Source organism: Rattus rattus, chromosome 1 (assembly GCF_011064425.1).
Source record: "Rattus rattus isolate New Zealand chromosome 1, Rrattus_CSIRO_v1, whole genome shotgun sequence".
Taxonomy (NCBI): Eukaryota; Metazoa; Chordata; class Mammalia; order Rodentia; family Muridae; genus Rattus; species Rattus rattus.
The window spans coordinates 109,521,703-109,546,100 of record NC_046154.1 but is presented as its reverse complement, the minus strand read 5'-3'; the positions used below and the strand labels follow the sequence as shown (position 1 = coordinate 109,546,100).

General features: G+C 42.1%; 1 protein-coding gene across 2 annotated transcripts in view; it reads left to right on the top strand.

Annotated features, from left to right (window-relative positions):
* Rngtt (RNA guanylyltransferase and 5'-phosphatase) overlaps nucleotides 1–12,960 on the top strand; it is a 195,139-nt gene extending 182,179 nt beyond the window's left edge. Inside the window, exons 15-16 of one of the 2 annotated variants that reach the window (XM_032904743.1) lie at nucleotides 9,298–9,421; nucleotides 10,635–12,960. In XM_032904743.1, coding sequence (XP_032760634.1) covers nucleotides 9,298–9,421; nucleotides 10,635–10,750 — 240 coding nt within the window. In that variant the 3' untranslated portion in view covers nucleotides 10,751–12,960. Of the gene's footprint in view, nucleotides 1–9,297; nucleotides 9,422–10,573 lie in introns of both variants that reach the window. The other variant, XM_032904734.1, reaches the window with a different exon arrangement.
* The last annotated feature ends 11,438 nt before the right edge of the window (nucleotides 12,961–24,398 follow it).

The window sequence follows — 24,398 nt, the reverse complement described above, 5'->3', positions numbered from 1 at the left end:
TTCCTGTGGGAAGATCATTTGTTCCAATAGTGGCTCCTCAATTGGTCTAAGCATCAAACAAAAGCTTTGCAGCTGTGAGATGTACCCCATTTTAAAATTAACCTATTGTAAATCCTTAATGACTGAGAAATCGTGTAATTTGCTGATTTCTGGTAGTGCTGCAAGTAGGATAGCAGCAGCAGAAGTGATCTGGTCAGAGCGCACGCACTTGAAGGAGAAGTTCAGCCATGTGTGTCCTCTGCCCTTCACCATCACACATCACTTCAGTTCATGCCTCAGACTTTGCCAAGTGACATGTAGTCAAATTGTGCATATGTGTATTCTGCCTTTGCTTCCTGCAATATCTTTTTCACATAGAGCTTAGATTCCTGGGAGGAAAGAAAAAAAGAGCACAACTTTGTTTTAATTCATTTTCAGTGTTACAAATCCTACCCGGTATAGGCACAGCTTCACCACTGAGCCACACCCTTAGTTCAAAATTTCAATTTTGATAATAAAACAAGTTAGCTCTGTCCTTATACAAATTTTATAAACTCTCTGGCTTTGGTTTTTGGATCTAGAATTTCCTCTGGATTTTGTTCAGCCTAAATTAATATTATTAAAGAATCTTATAGTATGTTTCTTCAGTACTTACTATTAAACACTTGTTAAGTTACTTAACTCCTTGGTGCCTGTTTTTCTCTGTATAAAATGAGGCTAGTAAATACCTACCTCCTAGAGTTGTGAGGATTCAAAAAATTAGTTTATAAATTACTTTGAATAGTATGCAATACCAGTGAAATTACTAGCAATAATTATTAGTCACTCTAGTGTACAGATTAAATCAACAGTGAACAGCTAATTTATAGAAAATGATCTACATTGCACTGAGAACTATAAGGCACACTGATAATTTATAGAAGTTAGAATGATGTAGTTGGTTGTTTCACTCAGTACTTTGAAGAGAGAAATATGGTTAAATTTATATGTATTTTTAATCAATAAAAAGTTTGTTTTGTTTTAATTCACATCAGAGTTGGTTTTATATAAAGTGACTTGGTGTACAGTTCTGTGAGTTTTGATAGCTATGTGTAGACACACAGCTACCACTGAATCAACATGGAACAGTTTTGTCCTTCCTCAGATTCTCACAAGGTGGTCCCTTGTATTTGCTCACTTCCTTCTTTACCCCACTCACTGATTTCTGTAATTCTTTTCTCCACTGTGCCCTGGGAAATGATTTGCTCAATAGGTTTTAGAAGATCATTGTTTAAATTTTGCACATTGCATTTGAAATTCACCCATGTTATAGAACTTAGCAGTAGATTGCGTTTCTTAGTAGTATTTCATTGTATGGTTTTACTGTATTTTATCTTTCACCAGTTGAAAGTTTCCTGTGTTGTGCTATGCAAATGTTGTATTGTGTTTGTGATCTGCATTAAGATGCCATCTTCTAGCCCAGGCCAACCATGATCTCACTGTGTAGCATAGGACAACCCTAGATTCCTGCTCCTTCCTCTGCTTAGCAAATGCTGGGATTACAGGCATGCACAGCCATGCCAATCCTGGTTCCTTAGTTCCTTTTGCTTTTCACATGAAATTCATTTGAAATTAGTTGTCAGTGTCTGAGGCAGGAAAATCATTAGGTCTAAGCCCAACCTGACCTTCAAGGGGTAAGGGAGAGTTTTGTTTTTTTTGTTTGTTTGTTTTGGGATTGTGTTGAATTTGTAGATCATTTTAGGAAGAAAGATGGCAACAATATTGGATCTTTCAATATATATATATATATATATCTTTACATTTATTTACCCCCCCCTTTCTTTTCTTAATATTTTGTAATTGACAGTATATAGAGGCTACAAATTTCAAGTCTCATTTTCTTTTTTGAGATGCCATCTTAACTATATAGCTCAGGCTATACTCAAATTACACAAATTTCTTGCCTCAGCCTCCTGAATAGCTTGGATCACACGATTCTGCTACCGTGCCCGGCTGAGTTATCAAGACTCATACCTTATTTTGTGAATGTAGTTTCTAGTGTTCAGATAGTGACTTCTGTGTATGTTATATCCTTGTGTTCTGTAACCTTTCTACAGTTGCAGTTATTAAAAACCTCTTTATATAGTCCTTCTATGTAAGTGTTGTCATCTGAGAATCATGACAAATGTATTTTCTCCTTTCCAGCCTGGCAGATATTGTCTCTTAAGCAAGGGATTATAATTAGGCTTATAGTTTTCTAAAGTAAATCTAACTTTATTATAAAAATGGAGGAATGGGGAGACCATTTACAAGGTGGCAGTGTCTTAGATTGTGAATTTTAAAACCAGAGTAGTAAAATAAATAGAAAAAACAGTTTTCGTATGTGGAATTAGTAAGCCTTCTAATGGACTAAATATAAGAATAAATGAAGAGGAAGAGTCAGGAATCTGGGTTTCTGTTATTGAGTGAATAATGTCATTTTTTGGAAAGTGAAAAGAAATAGATTAGGAAGATGACAAGTAGAACATGTTAGTTTGAGAAGTCTCTGGAATGGGCTGGGGCCTATGTCTCTATGGTAGAATAATTAGCAAGTTTGAGGCACTAGGTTTTATCTTTATCACAAAGAAAATCAAGACAAAATTATCTACACGTAGGCAACTAGAATATACAAGCATATGAGATGGGGTATGTAGGCTGTAAGAAGTTTGGGAATGTTTCAGATCTATATGGAACCATCCTGGAAGGCTCACAGGGACCTCTCTCACATACATCCATACAACCCTGAGTTGTCGTCGTTTTGGTTCTTTAGTTTGCTAAGATTATATAAGTTTTTACCATAGTTCTTTGGACCCATTGCTTATTACTAATTTGAAGTGTGCTTTTCCTTTTCCCAGTCTAATAGAAAGTTTTCCTTTTCTATTTTCATGACAAAACACTGTGACAGACAACTAATAAAACGATGGCATTTAATTTGGGAGCTCACTTTTTCATACAGTTAGTCTGTCCTGGGGTTTTTATTGCTGCAAAGAGATACCATGATCACAGTAGCCCTTCCGAAAGAAAACATTTAGTTGAGACCTGTGTATAGGTTCAGAAATTTAGTCCATTATCATCATGGTGGGAAGCATGAAGGTGCATAGGCAGACATGGTGCTGGAGAACAGCTGAGAGTTCTACATCTGGATCTGTGGGCCACAGAAAGAGAGAGACCCTGGGCCTAGCTTGAGCTTTAGAAACCCCATAGCCTCACCTCCAGTGACACTTCCTCCAACAAGCCCATCCACTACTCCACAGCCAAACCTCCTAATGCCACTCCCTAAGCATTTACGTATATGAACCTATGGGAGCCAGTCTTATTTAATTCATCACAGAGTTCATGACTGTAGTGGCAGGGAACATGGCAACAGGCAGGCAGGCAGGCAGTAATGGTGATAGAGCAGCAGCTTCCGTCTGATCCACAGGCTCAAAGCAGAGAGAGCTAATTGGGAATGGCATGGACTTTTGAAACCTTATAGCCCACCTACAGTGACACATCACCCATAACCATGTCTGCAAGTTTGAGACTACTGAGTTACAGACAAGCATGCACCGTAGAGTGAGACAAAAAATAAAAAGATTATGGTTCAAATATTAATTTATAATGCTTGACATATACCAAATGCTCAATGGATAAGTTGCATAAAAGAAAATAGACAACTCTTCCATGTAGAAGTCCAGTTTGAGTACAAGAGTAGTAAGGAGAGAAGGCAGTTGAAAGGCCCCTGGAAATTTTGTGAGTAATTACTGTAAGCAGGTTTGTGGGTGGAGAAGGGAAAGTCATGACTGAAATTTGGAGAAATGGAGTTATTGCATAGCCTTAGAAGATATCTCTCCAAATTTTATAAGTTGTGTTATTAATAAATTCTACAATGGGCTGGAGAGATGGCCCAGTTGTTAAGAGGACTGACTGCTCTTCCAGAGAACCTGGGATTGATCTCTAGCACCTACATGGTGGGTCACAGCCATTTGTCACTCCAGTTCCAGGAGTTCTCACTCCTTTTTCTGATCTCTTCTGGTATTAAGCACGCAAGTGGTACACACTCAGGCAACAACACATCCGTGCATGTGAAGTCTAAAATAAGTAAATAAACGAACACCCCATACTCTTTAATAACCCTTTCCAGGAAGTGGACTTTCATTCCCTGTCCTTGATGACAGACTAGACATATAACTTACACCAAGCAATAGAGAACTCCAAGAAGAAATTGTGCAAATAACCACCTTGACTAAGTAATCAGAGTTACTGTCACCAGTGACACAGGGAACTAGGATAGTGTAGAAGGACCAGAAGGGTACTCCTTGCCACACCCAGAAATTCTTTATCATGAGCAAACACTAAGTTTTTAAAATCCTAATTTTAGCATCTTCTTGAAATATCTAACTGGCACTCAAGTATTTTGGCACCTGGGTGTGGTGGCTTATGCCTGTAATCCCAGTGCTTGAGAGTACTAACCTGGGTAACAGAGCCTGGACGGACGGACGGATGGAGAGATGGACTAACTGACTGATTGCTATAGATGGGGAGAAACTAACATGTGGCCATTAAATCCAAGCGGTAGTCGTTAGTGTATGTTATACCAATGTTAGCTGGTGTACACTATAAATAAAACATAAATGTTAGCAAAACGTGGCAGAAGAAAACAAGGAAATGCCTACCACTCTTACAACTTTCCTATTAGCCTCAAACCTTTCCAAACTAAATGTGAAAAAGAAAGACACTCCTAATAGCTTTCTTGTGTGGGTTTTTAGGTTTTTCATTTTGTATTCTTGTTGTGTTTTAATGGCTTCAGAGCAAACAGAAGCCTCTCCCTAAGACGTTCACTTGGTACGGCCACCCAGCAGAGCAGCTCTCTGCAGGCTCCTGCTCTGCCGTCAGTCGTGTCACCCACTTTGTGCAAGTTGCCAACAGCCAGCATGGCCTTTGTGGTTTGATAGTGTGCTCCTATTCAGATTATTAACTTGATTTAATGTAATAGTGGGTGTAGTGTGAAATTCTAATTTATAAATACTTAAGCATTCAGTAACTCAAACTAGGATAACAAAATTGATAGAGAAGACAACAGGAGTCCTCTTTCAGTCAATAATGATATGTAATTGTCTTCAGATGAATATGGATGGTAAAGTTAAGTCACTCTTCTGCACCCCACTAATTTTTTATGTGACCATTAGTGAAAACTTTAGTTTGTGCACATATGAGAGATGGTATTTTTTTCCAGTTAAATGTATTTACTACTCTATCAAATAAATATCTTGCAGCCTGCCCGTGGTGAGAATATAACATGTACCTAATGAAGAGCACTGTTTCTTGTTGAATTTGGACATGAATTTAAAGTAGCTGGTGCATTCATTTTCTAGAAATATTTTCCAGATTGGTAATATTTGGCCAAGCAGCTATAGCAGACAGATAGTATCACTGCTTGAGTCTGAACTGGGAGCACAAGGGCGAGAAGCTTCCTGATAACTTCCACTCACTACAGTAACTAGCTTGCTAGTCAACATTCTTCTAAAATGCCAAAGATGTGATTTTGTTGACAGCTGTTTTCAGAATGTGCCTTTTGATGTCAGCATGATTCCTTTAGTGAGTTTACTTGTAAAGTTGCTTAAAAAACATAAGCAGTGTTTCTTGTTAAAAGAAATAAAAGAAGATACAAATAAATGGAGTTGAGTAGTCATGGATCAGGAGAAAATGTTATCAGAATATCCATAGAACTTAACAGTGTCTTTTGCAGAAATAGAAAAGCTGTGCTAGAATTCACATGGACTCTTAAGGAATTCTAAATAGCTGACAGATAGCAAAGTTGCAGGCCTTACATCCCTGGCTTCTACTGCAAAGCTCCAGTGCTTTAACTAGCGTGCTTCATCACTGACACAGACAAGTAGATCACAGGAACTAGCCAAATAGCAGCCCCCCCCCAGCCCCATCCCCAAGACAGATTTGCTAGCATATACCTGTGATCTCATAGTTCACGGGAAGTTAAAAGTGAAAAATCATGAATTTGGGGACATGTTGATATATATAAATATATATGGATATTCTAATAACATTCTCCATATATATCAGCATGTCCCCAAATTAATGACTTTACAGCTTTAATATATATTATATATTTAATATATATCCAGTTTAAATATATTATATACATGTATAAAATAACTAGAGTGGCAGTGGAATAGAGAGCCTAGAAATAAGTCCGTGACACAAGATATTCCACAAAGGTAGCAAGATTACACAGTCGGGAAAGATGATGGAACTTCCCCCAATACTATATAAGAAATAAGCTCCAAAATAGATTAAAAACTGAAGCATAAGACATCAAACTATTGCACCTCAAAGGATTAAAAACAAAATTAGAAACACTTTAGAAAAAAATTGGCAATAACTCAGTGAATGACTCCAGAATTACAGTCAGTAAAACAAAAAATAAATAAGGATATTCTTAAAAACTGCTTATCATCAAAGCAGAAAGGTGACTTATAAAATGGAAGAAAAATTTATAAACTGTTGTCTGATGAGGGTTAATGCACAGATATAAAATTCAGCAATATCAAATCCCTGATACCCACTTTCAAAAGTAACCAAAAAAGAATACAAAATAAGTGAAATATTTTGTTTTCTAAATATTAATGTCTATTAAATTTATATTCTTTCAATTATGCTGTATTATGTATCTCCTGTTAAGACAATAAATAGCTTATATGCGTCTATGCGTGTATGTGTATAGGGTGAATAGACAGAACACAGATACTTAGATTGTGGAGTGGAGACAAGCATGACAAGTGTTGCGTGTGAGACTCCAGTGGGGAGGATATCAAAGTGAAAGGGAGTCTGTTAAGATCTCTCGCTCTGCAGTCCACTGGGAGGACAGGGAAGGGAATGGGAGAGCAGCTGTGCTCAAATATGTCTTGTGCAGAAAATAAAATGCTCTGGCTGAGCATTTAACCTGAGTATATAGTTAACATATACTAATGGAAATGGTTTTTAAAACAGGCAAAACTAGGTGGATATGTGATAAACATTTGTGATTCCGGTACTTGGCTAAGGCAGATCACAAGTTTGAGACTGAGGTGGACATCAGAGATTCAAAGCCAGCTTGGGCCACAAAATGGTACCTTCTTTCAGTCCCTACTCCACAAAAGGCAAAGGAATTTTTATATTTTTTTCCAGGAAAGGTGTACAACCAGTAAGCATGTGCAACCAATAAACAAACCATGGTATCGTGACATCTGGCACCTGTCAGCACGGCCAGAATTAAAAGATGTGCACTGTTAGGGTATGCTATGGCTGACCATTTTGGATAATAGTATGGAATAGTTGTTTGGAAAATTAAAAATTAAATTACTGTATGATCTAGCAGTCTCACTTCTGGGTATATATACCCAAAAGTAATATTTATGTCCCTATTTTCTTTTTTTTTTTTTTGGTTTTTTTTTTCGGAGCTGGGGACCGAACCCAGGGCCTTGCGCTTCCTAGGTAAGCGCTCTACCCCTGAGCTAAATCCCCAGCCCCTATGTCCCTATTTTCTTATAGCATTAGTCACAATAGCAAAGATGTAGGAAAAAATATCAACAGATGAATGGCCAAAGAAAATATAATGGAATATTATGTAACATAAAAGGGAACTCTATCACACGCTACAGTATGAATGAACACCAAGCTTGTTACGCTAAAGCAAAATAAATTGCTATAGAAGCATAAATATTAGGTGATTCTACTCATCTGAAATGTAAAAGTGAAAGTCATAAACAGAGCAGGCAGGTGTCGGTGTAAGGAGATGTAAAAGTATAGGATTGCAAGCTACACGTCATAAAGGCTCGCTGGGCAACAGAGAGGCATCGTGTGCTGACAAAGTGAGTGTGCCCTTAAGATGCTTAAGAGAAGACTTTGGGGTTCTTTTATATTCTATTTAATTACACATTCATAGATATCCTACTCTGTCTCAAGCACTTTCTTTCCATAACCTAGTATATTAAAAAGCCCTTTGATGCTTTTAGAGATTAGAAAATGAAGACTTTGAAAGATCCTTCTGTTGAACAGCTTCTTCTTGGCATAACCCAGAACTGGTGGCCTAGATTGAAAGTGCTGTCCAGTGCCTGCACATAAGTGATGAGTCAAAAGGACATAGGCTCCTACTAAGTCAGGGGTGAGACCATGTACTCTGCATCATCCAAGGACACATCGGCTAGGTTGCTAAACAGAGTGTTTGTAGGAGGTTAAGTTTACAGAGCCTGGGCCTGTTAGACCTGTTTGGACCAGTTATTAGACCTGTTGAAATGCAGATGATCCATGCAATCAAAAGCATCTAGAGGGAATCAAATTCATCTAGAAGGAAGACAATTTGAAAGTTTTTATGAAGACACACCCTAACTAATCTGAACTGAAAGCAGCTTTAAAAAATTTGCATCCCTTCATCTTCCTAGGTGTTAGTGAATATGTGGGCAGAAAATGAGAACATTTCAAATAATGCTAATGAAGTTCAGTGATTACAATCTACCATATTGTAAGAGAGAATGTTGTTAGTTCTGAAGGATGAAGACAGAATTCAAATATTACCATGACTGGCATTTGATTGGAAAAGTGCAGAGATAAGCTTGTGTCCTCTTATGAAACCATCATCCTAGCCTGATGGGCTATCTTCTCAGACGGGCCATAGTTACCATGGATACTTGGTGGCTTTGATGGAGTATGTTGTAATCCATATTCAATGATCTGAGGTAAAGAAGCCAAGAAACACACCAGCTAAAGGCAAAGTAGTTTCCTTTCTAAATCCATACTCTCTGGAAGGATGAGAAGGGAAAATAGCCTGAGGAGCAAATTTGGATGTAAAAACTGCCTAATTTGATCCTAGTACTTATTTTTATGAAGCCCTTTTACCTACAATAAAGATTATGGGGGGGGGTGTGGCATAGGAATCTACATGGTGACATCTTTCTGAAAGTTGGTGAACCCTAAGCAGTGCACTCATTGTCTGAAAGCCACAGAAACACAGACAGGATTGGAGGCTTTGTCCCCATGGTAACATATTTGCATTTGGCCCAGAAGTGGCTGCTTTCTGCTTAGCTTCTTTTAATTGCTATATATTGACAGCCATTTTCACAACTCTGAAGTGTCAGATACATGAGCATGTGTACTGGGAGTGTGCACCATATCTTCAGGCTTGATTAGACACTTCAGATGACAAAGAGCTCTGCTTGAACAATTACTGAGGTGTTTTTGGCATTTCCTAATGTGTCTGTCACATAGTAGAAGCAAAAAGCCTTTCAAATGATTTGAAATATTTTCATCAATTCTCTTTTAAAACAGGTGACAAAAGAACTAAAACAGTACGACAACAAAATTATAGAATGCAAATTTGAGAACAACAGCTGGGTCTTCATGAGACAGAGAATAGACAAAAGTTTCCCAAATGCCTACAACACAGCCATGGGTGAGTATGAGAGTGGCCAATATAGTACATTACAGAAACTCACGGTGTCAAAGCCCACGTTCCTGTCGATAGTCCTGATTGAGGGGGTAGGTGGGCAGGCCTGCACCTTGTTAGCTGCTGGGGAGCTGCCCTGTGTGCCTGAAAGGGCAACAGAAGACAGAGTGACGGGTTCATACTAGTTTAAGTTAGTGAATGGTTTTTAAAAAAAACATGATAATTTCTGATCTATTCAAAACTATTAAAACAATTGTTTGCCAGATGGTAAGAAACAGAATTAGCAAGGGAAAATATAATTTCTAGCTCCTAAAATAACTTTACAAACAATGGAGAGAAAGTAAATGAAAACCATTTAAAACATAAAAACTGCCCTGCTGTCCTTCAGAATGTTCTGTGGCTATAATGGATGCCTTGGAGATTTGGAATAGTTCATTGTTTCCATGAAGAACACAAGTTCATCTCCATGTATAAAGTATGCGAACAGTAGATGAGGTGCAGTGGGTGGGCGCTCACTTGTCCAGTGCTCATTGCTGACGGTGATGTGAGAAGTGGGAGGTGGCGAGAGCTAGCCAGTTCACATCGCTCACTTCAGAAGTTCACATTCGGGCTTTTTTTTTGGAAGTAGCATCTATGCTCAGACAAGATTTCATTCCATTGTCTTCTCCTTCTTTCCCAAGGGGAATGGGGGAATAAAATGAGAAATATTGGTTCTATTTTTTGATTACTAAAGAAAAGATGTTTTGTCTATTAAGCTATTTTATTATATGTTCTTCAGCTAAAAGAGTAAAATAACAATATGGAAGGAACCTGACATGAAAACTTCCTGTTCCCTAGTGGCATTGGCTATTACTGTTGTATATCACAGAATGGACATTTCTCTGAGAGAATGACTCAAAAACTGTAGTATACTTCCCTACATAGAAGTTTTAGTTAAACATGGATTTTCATGAAGTATACTGTCCTAGATTAAAATTCCTTAACATCTTTGCTTAAAATTAATACTCCAGCAAAGAGTAACCACTTAAAAAAAAGCACCTAGCCTGAGGCCTGCTTGCCCGTCATGAAATGCCATGATTTCACAGAGCGGCATGAAGACCATCCTTAGTGAGTCAATTGGCTTAAGTCACCTGAGATGATGTCCTCCTTTGTCCACAGCCGTGTGCAATAGTATCTCAAACCCTGTCACCAAGGAGATGCTGTTCGAGTTCATTGACAGATGTGCAGCGGCTGCTCAGGGACAGAAGCGAAAGTATCCCATGGACCCTGACTCAGAGCTCATGCCACCCCCACCGCCCAAACGACTGCACCGGCCAACCTAGTCCCTGCCTCTGACCTCTTGCTCAAGATGAGAGAAGAGGAGGAAGAATGCTGTTGTCTCATATTCTCAACCAGAGAAACTGAAGAGACAGTGTGGCTTGGTACTGGTACATGTGTTTTAAGGGAAGACATCAGTCAGCCTGTATATACTTGGTACACTTGTTTTCTCGGAACTACAGTACATCATGGACCTAAATATTTTATTTATACCTGATAAATTCAGCCTTACCCTGTGGAGTCTACAGATTGAAATATCCAAAGGTTTAATCAGATTGAAGTTAATGAAATAGAGGCCTTGTTTATATGTGAATAGACACCTTTACATTTGATTCATAACTAGCAATCTGAAGCTGTAAGCATATTGAGTTTTTTAAAGTTGGTTTTTAAGTTTTCCTCTTTAAAATGTGGGCAGTGGCATTAGAAATTCTCACTAACTTATCATGGATTTCTTATATTTTTGAATTTTTTATATTCTGAGCAACGACAAGGTCAAGTATTATGTACATTAAACAGTTTGGTCTGGCATACCATTTTAAGAAGTTTTTGTTTTTGTTGTCTGTGAGGGTGGTATGTAAACATTAGCATAGCTCCATTTCCTTGTGAGTTGAATCCTTTCTTTAGGAACCATTTTGAGCATCTTACTGTTTCTCTTATTTGAACCATGGTGTCAGATGTCTGGTGTTCCCATCCTGGCACTGGTTTTGAGTTCCTTTGTGGCACTTGGGTTCAGAGCCCCAGGTCTCTCATGTGCTGCTGCTGCTCTGGGAGCATTGCTCCCTTCAGACAGCAGGGCTCCTCCTGCTTTATCTCCTCACTGTGATCTGAGCAGCATCAGACACAACCGCTGTTGTGTTATGTCCTGCAGCAATGCGTAGAAGGTAATGTCAGTTGAACAAAGTGTTGTCTCTAGGAAATGCTGGCCTCCCACTGGACAGATACAGAGGCATTGCAGAGACGGATCACGGAGGACAGGAAGATGTTGCTCCCATTGCTACAGCTGCACGTGTGCTTGGACGTGGTGTTTCACTACTGAGGCTGCACTTCCATGTTTACTCTCCACGGGAGGTTTAAAAGGCAGCTAGCGGTCCCTGCCATTGTGAAAACTGTTCTGATTGGCTCGTGAGGGAATTCAGAAGTGGCTACTAACAAGCAGCTTACTTAATGTATTTATTTTTAGAGACAGGGGTTTTAAGGAAACGTATTTAAAACAGATGTCCGTGATCTGTATTTTATATGTATAAGCGTATCTGGAAGCATATGCAGCAGTGTCCATTCTTGCACTGAGGCAGCCAGAAATGGACACCTGAGTGTGGCACCTGAGGCTGAGGAGCTGGGGGCGGGGTTTATTTGGCATAGCACAGATTAAGCAGAACTGTATTTATATGAACCTGAGTTTTAATGTTTTTAAACAAACTTTACTTCTGCAGTGCTTTTTTGTGTGGAATACGAAGACTGCTTGGGCTTATGCCTCTGTTGTTCCCAAGTTATATAATGTGTTAGCAAATTTATTCAAAATGCCATATTAACTTTTTCCTAGATTGCTTTTGTACATTTGGGCACTGAAGGGATTTAAACACCTGACTGGGATGGTTGAGGGGAAAATGTCAAGGTTCCTTCTGTCTTTTACATGGTGGATCCAAAACTGCCTGTGGACTCCAGGCAATCTAGTGCCTGCTCCCCAGGGTCACGGAGTGGTCCGCTCCCAAGCCGGTGCAAGAGCAGCGCCCTCGTGAAGATAGAGTGTCACGCTTTGCCAGTGACCTGTGACAGAACTGAAACGTTGGTAACTGTGACCTTTCAGATGAATTGTGAAAAGAGCATGATACAGGACTTAGTTTTCCAGCTCACCCTTCCCTTCCATTTGTGGTGACAGAGTCATTGCCTTAAAAGCAGATGCCATGGAGCCCCAAACACACCGCCTCCTGAGGTGTCCTGACAGTCATTTAGTCTCTCGGATGAAAGGTAGGACTTGGACATCTTGAAGGGAGACTTCCCTTCTCGGCTCATGTCACAGCAGCTGTTTCCTCTAGCTGATATTTTCTAGACAAGAATAACTGTTTCCCTGAGTTATCGCATGTAAAGGCTTGCTTTTTGTTTAGAAAAAAATATGGATGACTACTGCCTAGATGGTTACTTTGCTTTCCATGAAATGCTCAGAAATGCCAGAACATTCCTTCTCTAATTGTGTCAGTGTGTATTGTAATAAAACTACTGGTGTAAAATAAGAGTGTGTCGTCCCTGTTTCGCTGACCGAGATTTGGTGTCCCTTCTGCTGTGCTGGCTCTCGCTGCTCCCTGCCGCACCTAGAATCCTCCATCACACTAGTTACATTCTAGAGATTAATCTGAAGGCTTGGAAACGTGATGGACATCGCGGTGTTGTCTGAAGCCTTTCCTTCTGAAGTCTAGGGTGGAGACACTTTATTTCTGGGCATCACCCCATCTCAACACTACCAAATATGCAAGCATCCTCTTGTATTATTTCTGTGAGTTTCTTTCTGAGTAAATGTCCTGAAATATGAACCATCAAATGCTTGTAATGACTGTTTTTTTAATACGGGATTTTGCTGTCTTTAAACATACCACCATTTTGAGCAATGTATATAGTTTCTTCAGGCCAATAAAATAAAATCTTGAAAATTAGAAACCAAATGGTACAGTCCTACGATGAAAAAAAGTTCTAAGCTGGATCCTGAATGATTGGAATGTAAATAAATAAAATAATTTAAATTTAAAAAGAAAGAAGTCCAGTCTGAGCCTCCTACTGGATTGTGTTCCCTCCCCATGTCCCCTCGTTTTTCCATTCATAAAATGTTAAGGCTAGACCTAATCAAAAGGGCCTCCTTCAGTCCATTCTGCTTCTATGTGAAGTCAGGACTGTGGGAGTCTGTTTTCTCCCTAACAGCCATGCCTGTGACTGATGGTTACCACCAACCTGAGTTGAGCCGAGACCCAAGCAGGGCTTGGTGGTCCAGTTGAGTTGCTGCCTAAGAGTTTCTTCACAGTCTGGGTGTGCAGTGTCTGAGTCTGACTTTTTGCTGCCGTTGACCTCCCACCATGTGAAGAAGAGGAAATTGACAGCAGGAGAGTAAACGTGAAGTGTAATATTTCAGATGTTGGCTTCTAGAGCTGTAATTAGGCAGCATGGTGATTAAAATAAGTACCGGCCCATCATTTTCTCGATCGTGGCAGTTAGCTGTCACTCGCACATTGGTGGGTTATTGTCAGCCTTGGTTTAACTCCAATGTCTCTCTCCCTCCCCTCCTGTCATACCAGATGACCATTGTACGGAGGGAGAGAATAAAGCGAGGGCCAGCAGACTTCAGACTTCACATTTCTTAATGTGCGTGGACACATGAACTTGCCAGCTGTTTTTCGTGGAACGGCGTTTTTCAAATTTTTTTTCGGCTATCATTTGGTAACATAAAAAGAATCTCAGTCCTGAAAAGTATTTACTTGACAAGAAAATATAGGCCTTTACGTGGAACACTTTCTTACTGTATTGTTCTTTGTACCTGCATCTCACCCAAGGATAGATAGCAAGGTTCTTGTGCTGGCAAATTGTGCTCACTAGAGTGACTAGGGAACCTCAGTAGACAGCATCTTTACCATGTTGGCTGTGGACAAGCCTGCAGGAGTTTTCTTGATCGATGAATCACGGCGTGAGAGGGCCCAGTACATCTTGGACAGTGCCACCCTTGAGAGGTAGTCTTGATGATACTAGAAAGTGGACTGAGCAAGTCATAAGGAGCAAGCCAGTAAGAAGCACTCCTGCATGGTCTCTGCTTCAGTTCCTGCCCTGACCTCTCTCGGATGAAGGACTAAAAGCCATGAAATGAAATAAGTTCTTTGTTCTGCAAGTTGTTTTTGGTTATCGTGTCTTATCACAGAGTAGAAACTCTAAGTAAAACACTTAACATTGGTAATCTACCGGACAGCTTGTAACCCAGGCATTGGACATGGAGGCCCACAGAAGAGCAATAGTTCTTGGTTATACAGCTGAAGGTAACATCTGGACATGACGATGGTTGACCGGGTGATTGTGTTGTGCCCACATGCAAAATGCACATAGATAAAAACTGGAATTACCTATATGTTAAAAGGAAAAAAAAAACCAAGTAGAATGAAACTTGTCAATATTTTTCCTAATTGTATTTTATATTATGTGCATGGGTTAGGGTATGTATATTGTGAATTTAGATGCCTGTGGAGGCCAGAGGGGAGGATCCCCCTGGAGTTAAAGTTACAGGCAGTTGTGGACTGCCTTACGTAGGCACTCTTAACGTCTGTGTCATTTCTCTAGCCCTCAAATCCAGCTATGTAAAGGACAGGACTTAGTTTGACCAAACACAACAGAGAAAAAGAGAATTTTGCTTTGGCCAGAGCAGTGGTCCCTGGTGCTGCGACCCTTTAACACATTTCCTCAAGCTATGGTGACCTTCAACCGTAAAATTAAATTATTTACCACTCATAACTGTATTTTTGCCACTGTTGTGAGTTGTAGTTAATGTCTGGTGTGTAGGGTATCAGATCCACAGCTCCTAAGGGGTCACAAACACTGGTTGACAACTGCTGTACTAGACCAACAGGAAGTCATGTGTTTCTCAGTTCCGACTTTGGTGTAGATCACAAGCTCAGAGTGATCTTTCAGAACTTCAGGCTGTCCCTCTTAAGTTCCACTGCGAGCATCCTGGCACTGCAGGGAAGCCCTCTGATGTGGCTCCAGCTGTGCCATCTAGGCTTGAAAACAGTGGCACAGCCTCTGCGTTCACAGTGCCCCATTGCTGTGCTGAGCCCAGGATCCTCATCTGGGGATCAAGGTCTCCACCCTAATGCAGATGTCTGCAGGGAGGCATGCATAGGATGCCTCCATTTCTCTCCTTCAGATGCAGATGTCTGCAGGGAGGCATGCATAGGATGCCTCCATTTCTCTCCTTCAGATGGTCCCAGAGCTTAGCAGTAGTGGAATTCGAATGTCCCTTTGTGCTGTCGCCTCCCTTGGATTAGCTGTATGGAAATTCTTTGCGTGTCACTGTGGTCCTCTGCTTGGGACTGAAACATTGAGCGATATTTCAGTAGACTACTCAGGGCCATGTCTGGGGCAGCTCCCATTTAATCCCCTCAGCGGCGCCTGGAAGCAGGAATCTCTGGGGGCGGCTTTTGAGCAGGTAGTAGTGCCCTGTTCTCTTTTGGGGATACGTTAGCAGGGAGACAAGGAGGTCGTCCTTTTGGCCAAGTTATTTTTTTGTATAGTTTCGTTGAACTTGCCCTATGATAAGTAGGAGGCTTAACCCTACCCATCACCCATTTTTCTCATGTTTTTACAGGGCGATCTTTTGGTAACTCCTGGGACTGTTCAGTTTTAAAAACAAATTCAGGGGCTGGAGAGATGACTCAGAAGTTAAGAGCACTGGCTTTCTTCCAGAGGTCCTGAGTTCAATTCCTAGCAACCACATGGTGGTTCATGACCATCTATAATGAGATCTGGTGCCCTCATCTGGCTTCCAGCATATATGCAGGCAGAACAGTGTATACATAATAAATCTAAAAACAAAACCAGAAAAAACAAAAAAACAAAAAAACAAAAAAAAAAAAAAAACTACCACCACCAATGAACATTTCTGGGGATGTAGAGATGGCTCAGTGGTTAAGAGCACTGGCTGCTGCTCTTCCAGAGGCCCCGTATTCAATAACCAACAGCCACATGGCAGCTAACAACTGCCTGTAACTCATGTTCCAGGGGATCACGTAGAGATACACGCAGTCAAATCACCAATGTACATAAAATAAAAGGAAATTCCAGTTCCCTTTGGATAAGTCTGTGCCTCCAGCCTTGTCTTCAAACAGCAAAGTGAAGGAAGCTGTTCTTGCTGCTACTCTTGAATGTCTCCCAGGATCTAAAGGAATGAGAAACTGCAGTTTTCATGTAAGCTCTGTTTCCCTCCATCTGGACATCCTTGTATGGCTTTGATGTCTAGTAAAACTCAAATGTGTCCTGATAGATATCAAGGTGAGTCCTGAATAAAACGCTATTTGGATATATTGCCACTAAAGTCTTACAAGGTTTCTGGACAGTGTCACTTGTGGGTAGGACTACAATGCCTGAGGTATCTTCTGTGGGTGGATTGAGAGGGGTGACCTAGGCCTCCTGGGTGAGCAGCAGAGCCACATTTATAAGGGTTGTTTATGGTTTTGCCAGGGAGATTGCCTAGAAATAGAACTGTAATCTCTGTCTGCATCTAGCCATCCTGTTCTTATTCCCCTACCCCTACCCATCTCCCTCTAGCTCTTAGCTCCTTCCGATATTCTGTTTGCTACAGAAGGCCTTGAGAGAGCTGATTGCTCTTGGTCCCTCCACATCCTTGTCTCTATCTAACGAGCTCTAATCTTCACAGAGCCTGTCACCACACTCTGCACAAGGTCAAATGCACTTACATAAACAGCCTGCTGGCAGTATGTCACACAGGTGTTGCTTGATGGGAAATTTCAGAGACGCTTAAAGGACAGAGCAAAATGAAGTCCCATCTTCACCGACCTGCTGATGTTCACTCCACAAACATGAACTTGGCTCCTAGGCCATTATGATCTCTTGATTTTCTTCCCTCCTACATGTGATTCTCTTTCCCAGCCTTTCTTGCCCTTAACACCTATACTGATGGCCCAGGTGCAGCCCAATGGCCTCTGTCCACACTCTATCAAAGTTTTCAAGTTCATTTACAGCGTGGCTCTCATTCCTGAGTGCTTAGTTCAGACGTTCCATTGACAGTTTAACACCTTTGCTGGGGTGTCTGAAGTCACCTCAACCTAAATACGCCAAAACTGAGCTCCTCCCCCCTCCTGTGTGCTTCCTTCTCTGCCCACAGTCATCTTCCCAGCGTAGTTACTAGCCATCACAGTTTTTCTGTTGCTTCTGTATTGTCTTTGACTCTCTTCTTTCTCTTACACACCCATCCAGTCCATCAGCAGATGTTGTCTGCACTACCTTCAAAATATGACGACTCCTCTATCTCCCAGTGCAGTTCCTCTGTCATCAGATCTGTCTCCAGAGCTTCTGCAATCTCTACTCAGACCTTTAGGATAGCCTCTTGATTACACCCTTCTTCTGCCTGTCTCCCTATGTGCTCTCCATAACTGTTGATGTAGTGCTCTCGGAGGCAGGTCACTTTCCTATTGAAAACATTCTGAGAGGCCCTGATTCATTCAGCATTTCCCATACTCCCCTTAGTTTGGTGGCAACATGACCTGCTCCCGTTCAACTTACTTGGAACTCCAGTTCCTGTGCCATGTCCCACTAGGCAAACAAGCTCTTACTTTAAGGCTTTGAACTTTGCGCATCTGGAATTTTCTTCCCACAAATATGAGAGGTCTCTACATCTCCACTGCCCCTGCAGTGACCGTGTTACCTGGAGTGCCTTGTCTTCCTTACAGTTCCTTCCTAGTGGGTTAGCTTTCTGCCTGTCGTTTAAGCCTTCTCTCTAGAATACTCCTGCGTGAAGTATTTCTTCAGTGGCTATATTTCCAGCACCTAAACTACATAGGCATAAAGCATGAGTGTAATTACTTTTAGAAACCCAGGGTAAAAATCATGCTTATACAGACGGCAGGGTTTTGAATGTCTGATCAAGAAGTTAGAGTATAACCAAACTTTTCTTTGTGAGAATCATCTGATAATCTGAGCAGCAGACCAAAGAAAATCGAGTTGGGAGTCTGTTGTGTTAAATGTATGCAGGTCAAAGCTTAGACCACAGAAACTGTTTAAGTAGGAGGTGGATGTGATGGGCATTCAGAAGGTTAAGCCTCAGCGGACCCCACCATCAGAAGGTTCAAGTCTAGGCGGGACAGCAGTGGCACCATTGGCAGAAATGGGGCAAGAGGAGAAGCCATTTGGGGCTGGATGAAAAGAGGTTTTCTGAATTCAAAGAGTTGGCTAGAGAGAGCCATGGGGGTTATGCTAAGGAATCAAGAAGAGCAGGATTCAGATGCAGTCAGTAACAGGTGTTAACCTAAAAAGAGGCCTGGGGACCCAGCATGATTAGCTAATGTGAGAGGAAAAAACCAAAAAAAAAAAAAAACAGAAAACAAACAAACAAAAAACAGCTGAGTAATACAGCAAGAAAAGAGCAAGAAAGTTAAGTCAAATAACAAAGATGCAGGCAGAGGAAAGGACTTGGGGGCTGGTTTCTGGGGTTCCTGCAGAAGCGTGTCTAGGAGGCCGTGGAGGGTCCAGGAGTGGACTGAGACAGATGATGGTCTGTTTCAGTACTGGAGAGCACCGTGCTCGGCACATTAGGGCCTCTTCACTAATTGAAGGAACTGATCTGAAATGTCCATTGAATTAGAAGTCCACTTGAGTCATCCAAGAAATGTCAGCAAGAAATCACAAGGAATTTATGAAAATGAGAAAAGATGATTCTTTAAATATAGTTTCAACTGTTGACATTTTTGAAAGATTGCAAAAATAGTTTTAAATTCTTATTCCAACATGCAAAGTTTCTCATCGTTAGTGACTGCTAAATACTGGGAGAGACTGAGAATTGAGGGTATCCTCTCTAGCATTAAGCTATATTAAAAATGCAGGCTCAGGTTTTCAGACATTCTGGAAAGGTTTTATTTAAAAATATCTAATAATGCTCCTTCCTCCACACACTCTGACAAACAGAAAATAGTATTTTTGTTGTTATTGGTGGTGGAGTTTTAATTTAGTTTTTTGTATGTGGCTGTTTTGTGTGTATACCATGTAGTACCTATGGAAGCTGGAGGAGGGCATCAGGGACCCTGGAACTGGAGTTACAGATGGTTATGAACTGTCATTTGGATGCTGGGGATTGAACCCAGATCCTCTGGAAGAGGAGGAGCTAGAGCTCTTAAACACTGAACTATTTCTCTAGACTCAAGAAAATAATATAAACCACAGAATAAAACTAAAGAAGTTGGGATTTCTATCTAGGTCTTGGAGGAGAATTTATCAAGTTTGTTTATTTTTTTTTTTAATATGTAAGAATGGACCCTTTAGGCTCATATATTTGAATGTCATCAGGGAGTGGAACTCTTGGTTGGATCAGACAATGGGTGTGGCCTTGTAGGAAGTGTGTCACTGAGGATGGGTTTGAGGTTTTGAAAGCACACACCCATTGGCCAAGTGGTTTTCTTTCTTTTGGCCTGTGGATCAGGATGTAGCTCTCACCTACTGCTCCAGGACCACACGTGCTGCCATGCTCCCCGCCATGACGATCATGGGCTAAACCTCTGGAACTGTAAGTAAGCCCCCAACTAAATTCTTTGTTTTATAAGAGTTGCTGTGCTCGTGGTGTCTCTTCATAGCAATAGAACAGTGTCTAAGGCAGTTGTGTAATTTAACTGAGAAGAGGTGAGAGGTAGCTCGGGGTGGTGTATTCCTGTAGTGAGGAGGTTTTGGTGTAGTAGCTTACCGTCTGATCCCTGATGACCTCCTGGCATCTCCCAAGAGAAAAGAACCTTGAAACAATGGTCCCATCTTACATATGAACAGACGGATACATAAGTGACTTTCTCACATAACTTGGTGATTTTCAGATTGCCAGCTTGTTTGCTATGGTGTTTCCTTACATAGGGATGAGGATGGGGGAGGGCAGGCAGATTCCTTCAGTTAGGCAAATTGTTCTCTGAGGAAGCCAGGCTAGCCTCTGCTGCTCTCCAGAAGCCTGGGGGGAGCCGATTGCTCTTGGTGCCTCTTACACAGGGACTGCTGGCCTCCGTCCGCTCCATCAAGGTTTCCAGGTGCATTTGGAGCATGGCTCTCATTCTTGAGTGCCGAACTCAGACTTCCCACTGACAGCTTGTCATCATTGCCGGGGTATCTAATAGTCACCCCAACCTGAATACGCCAAAACTGAGCTCTCCGCCTCCCTGTGTGCTCCCTCCTCTGCCCACAGCCTTCTAGGTGTAGTTAATAGCAATCCCAGGTTCCCCTTCCCCAGGAGCTTGTACTGCCCAGGCTCTCTACAGTGCTGGTGTTAGCCCACATCCCCAAGATATACAAGTTTGCACCTCGGAGGGTGAGGCAGAGACCACAACCAATGTTGATGTATTCAAGTTCTGTAACCCGTAGGCACATGCCTACGTAGAAAAGTTGGATTTTGATTGCCAAAGAAGGCAAAACATCTCAAAATGAAGCTGAGCTATCTTTGGGCAGGATGCAAACCGCCCATGCGCATCTCACATCTGAAGCGACGTGTGATTTCTTCTAGTCTTTCAACTCAAAAAAGACGAACAGATTTAACTGACACATTCTAAAAATAAATAAATAAATAAAATCCACTTGAGCTGGAAACTAAGTATAGAAGTGGGGTGGGTGTTAAAGGAGTGGGGGGATGGTAAAATAAAGGGTAGAGGGGATATATATATATATATATATATATATATAGTATATATGTTCTAGCTATGAACATTTTCTGCTGGGAGTAGGGTGGGGATGGGAAGAGAACCAAAGTTCACAGCAACAAGAGTTGAAAATGTGTGTGAAAGGTGTTTAGTGATCTTCCTCAGAGTTGAGAGCCATGGTTGGAAGTCTTAGCTCCTTTTTAAAAAATTTCCAGAGCACAGCCAGATGCTGGGATATGGCTACCCATGATTTGGAGTGTGAGTATGTATATTTGGAGCCTGAGCATATTCACGCCCAGCCAGTGAAGGAGGTGTCTCTGAAGCCTGTCACATGGGCACAACTCATATATAGGGATCCCCTCGTCTCTGAGGCATGGCCAGTCTTTAACTGTTAAGTAACAGAACTTACTGGACAGAAGCAAATGTCCTTCCCTGGTCATCCAGACACCGGTGTGGAGTCTATTGAATTGATGTGGCTGTGCTTTGGAGCGATGGTTTATTCTTTGAGTTCTCTTTTGTCTTTTTCAGAAAAGAGACTTAATGTGTTACTGTGGTGTAGAAAAATCAATGCGTTGAAATCAATGGTGATTTTGTAGGCTGTTTAAAATTACTTACGTGGCTAGCCAAGCCTGCTGCGGATAGAAAGTGCTGCAGAGGAAACCTTCAAGTTTGGCGCCCTCTACTGCCCATGTGGCTCAGCTAAAGACGCAGAAGCTATTCATGAGGCATGTGTTGGGGGCAAGGGTCAGAGGTAGATGGCCAGCGTGACTACATTGCTGACTAATAACTGAGGGAGAAATGGAAGGGACATATTGCTGCAAAGGGCCAGGAGAAGCAGGGTGATCTTTGGTTGGCTCCAGGAACCATTTCCTGGAGGGAGGACTGCGGTCACTGGAGAGAGCTGGGAATAGAACAAACCGTGGTCACCCTGTGCCTGAGCTTCTCTGGGATAGTTGTCATCTGTGCTTCTGCAGGAGGCCTGTGCTCAGAGGTCTGTGGTAACTTGCCCAGAATCACACAATCCCGGGGAGCTGGGACTTGACCCTTGTTTTCTTTCTCCACATGGCCCTAAGGTGGCATTTGTCATGAATTTTAAGAGACAGTGCTTCCTCAGCTCATTTCAGATCTGAACGTCTGACATTCATGCCTGATATGCAGAAGCCAGAGCCCAAAGCCAGCAGATACTGCAAGGTATGGTGCCTTGGCAGCCCCTAGTGGGCACTAGCTGTACAGGGTGGCCGGGTCATCCCTCTCCGTTGTCTCTGAGTGTGCCAGCATCTTAGAGGCATCTTGTTCTGTTTTGACCATCCCTAGAAAAATATGCTTTTCTAAGACATGACATTGACTTCATCTAAATCACAAACACGGACCAAAACACTTGTGTTTTAGTGACTGATCCGGACAGTACATTTTGTTTGCTGAGGGTGCGTAGCCTCAAAATAGAGGGTGAACCTGAAGTCTGACTCTTGACATTTACTCTATAGTCAGCCCATCGAACCAGCTGTAAGTTGGTGACAACCTCCCCTGAAGGCCATCACTAACACTCACTAGCCACAGCCTGGACAAACAGTGCTCTCTAAAGGGACAGAAAGCAGTAAACTGAGAAGAGCCCAGGATGGGCCAACTCTGACTTTCTTAGCCTGGGGGTACAGCTGAGACTAATTCCGGAGACAGTCCATTTCCTTCAGCCTCTCCACTTGGAGACCTCCTGCTCCTTCAAGGGACCTCCCCTCAGAGAGAATTCTAGTCAAGCCCTCAGCCTGTCTCTTACCCAAAGGTCGTGAGTGAGCTTTGGGGGCCTTGCTTTTGGGAGAAGTCCTTGGCAGAATCTTTCTAAAATATGCTGTATTTTTTGTCTGGTACCCCAAGCATTCTTCATCCTGAAAGTTCCAGACTTGGCAAGCAATTCTCTGGGCAGATAAAGTTAGAACTTTTTTTGCACACCTGTTCCCAGAAGCACAGAACTAACTGTTCCTTGCATGGGCCACTGCTCGTAAGGTTTTGATTGGCAGCCTCCTTTATTCTTGTCACCCTGAAAATCTTGTCACCAAACCTTTCCATGTGCACCTGTGAAAGTGACAGAGAAGAAACGCCAGTCACAAAGCTAATCTACTTCCTGTTTCAGAATGTGACAGCCCACACGAATGACGCAGGGTCCCAGTGCTTGGCCTCAGTTGACACAGAGTGGAACACGTGTGCTGCTACTGGCCTGAGTTCCTCAGAACCGCCCTTAGATTGTGTGGAGCTTCCTGAAAGAACCACACTGGACTGAGGAAGTTGCTTCAGGCTTGAGCTGACTGGCCCATTCTCTGAGGTTAGAATCACAAAACCCAGGCCTTCTCCTTTCCTCCCTTTCTTTTGCCTGCATAAAGGAAGAATAGATTCCTTGTCATGGGCCTCTGCTGGAAGCTGTCCCCAAGTGCTGCTGGGTCTGAGTCTAGCAGATGACTGATGGGGGAGGACTGTGGAGGGAAGAGCAGTCGGGCATCCCAGGTGCAGAGTAGAGTGTGGAGTGCTCTACTCTAGATGGCACCATGTGTGGAGGGATGGCATCGATTTGTTTCTGCCTTCTGGGCCAAATGCCTGGTCCAGAGTTTCCCCACAGAGCCCAGCCCCTCTCAAAGCCTGGAGGCAGAGAAGAGGTGTCGAGACTTGAGACCCCTCAGGGCCTGTGGAGGGAGTGGATTTGATTCTCCCAAAGCCCTAAGCCCATGGTGGGTCTAGAATAGTCCCAGTGCCTACTGGGAGGGTCAGTTGAATTCGGCAACCATCTTTATTCTCGGGTGCATCCAAAATATTCTCCTTGCTGTCCTTTGTCACCAGAGAGAGGAGACACGCATGTAGAGCTCGTTGTAAATGAGCCCTCTTCCCAGCTTCTACATGAAGTCAAAGCTGCCCTGAAAACTGACAAGTGCTTCCCTTCCATTATTCAAAACCCAGACAACAAACCTGACTAAAGCAAGCAGGCCCTAGGGGCGCCTTCCAAATCAGCCCCATCCCATAAGCATCTCCCTTGCCAGCGCACATGGTACACGAACTTCCAGTTTTGATGATTTCAGAGATTTTTAAAATGTCAAAGAAATTCTGGCTGTAAATGTCCCCACAGTGGTTTTGTCATTTTGTAGAGAAAGAAAGCAAGCTTCCTGCCTGGCCAGCCCTTTCAGAATGGCCCAAGCTGTGGGCCCAGCCCCTCCTTCCCAGTCCCTTCCTACCACTCCCCCAGCCTATTCATATTCTGATCTACACACTTGAAAAGATGTTATTCCAAATGTTCCTGCCAAAGAGAAAATCTTCCTCCTGTTTTT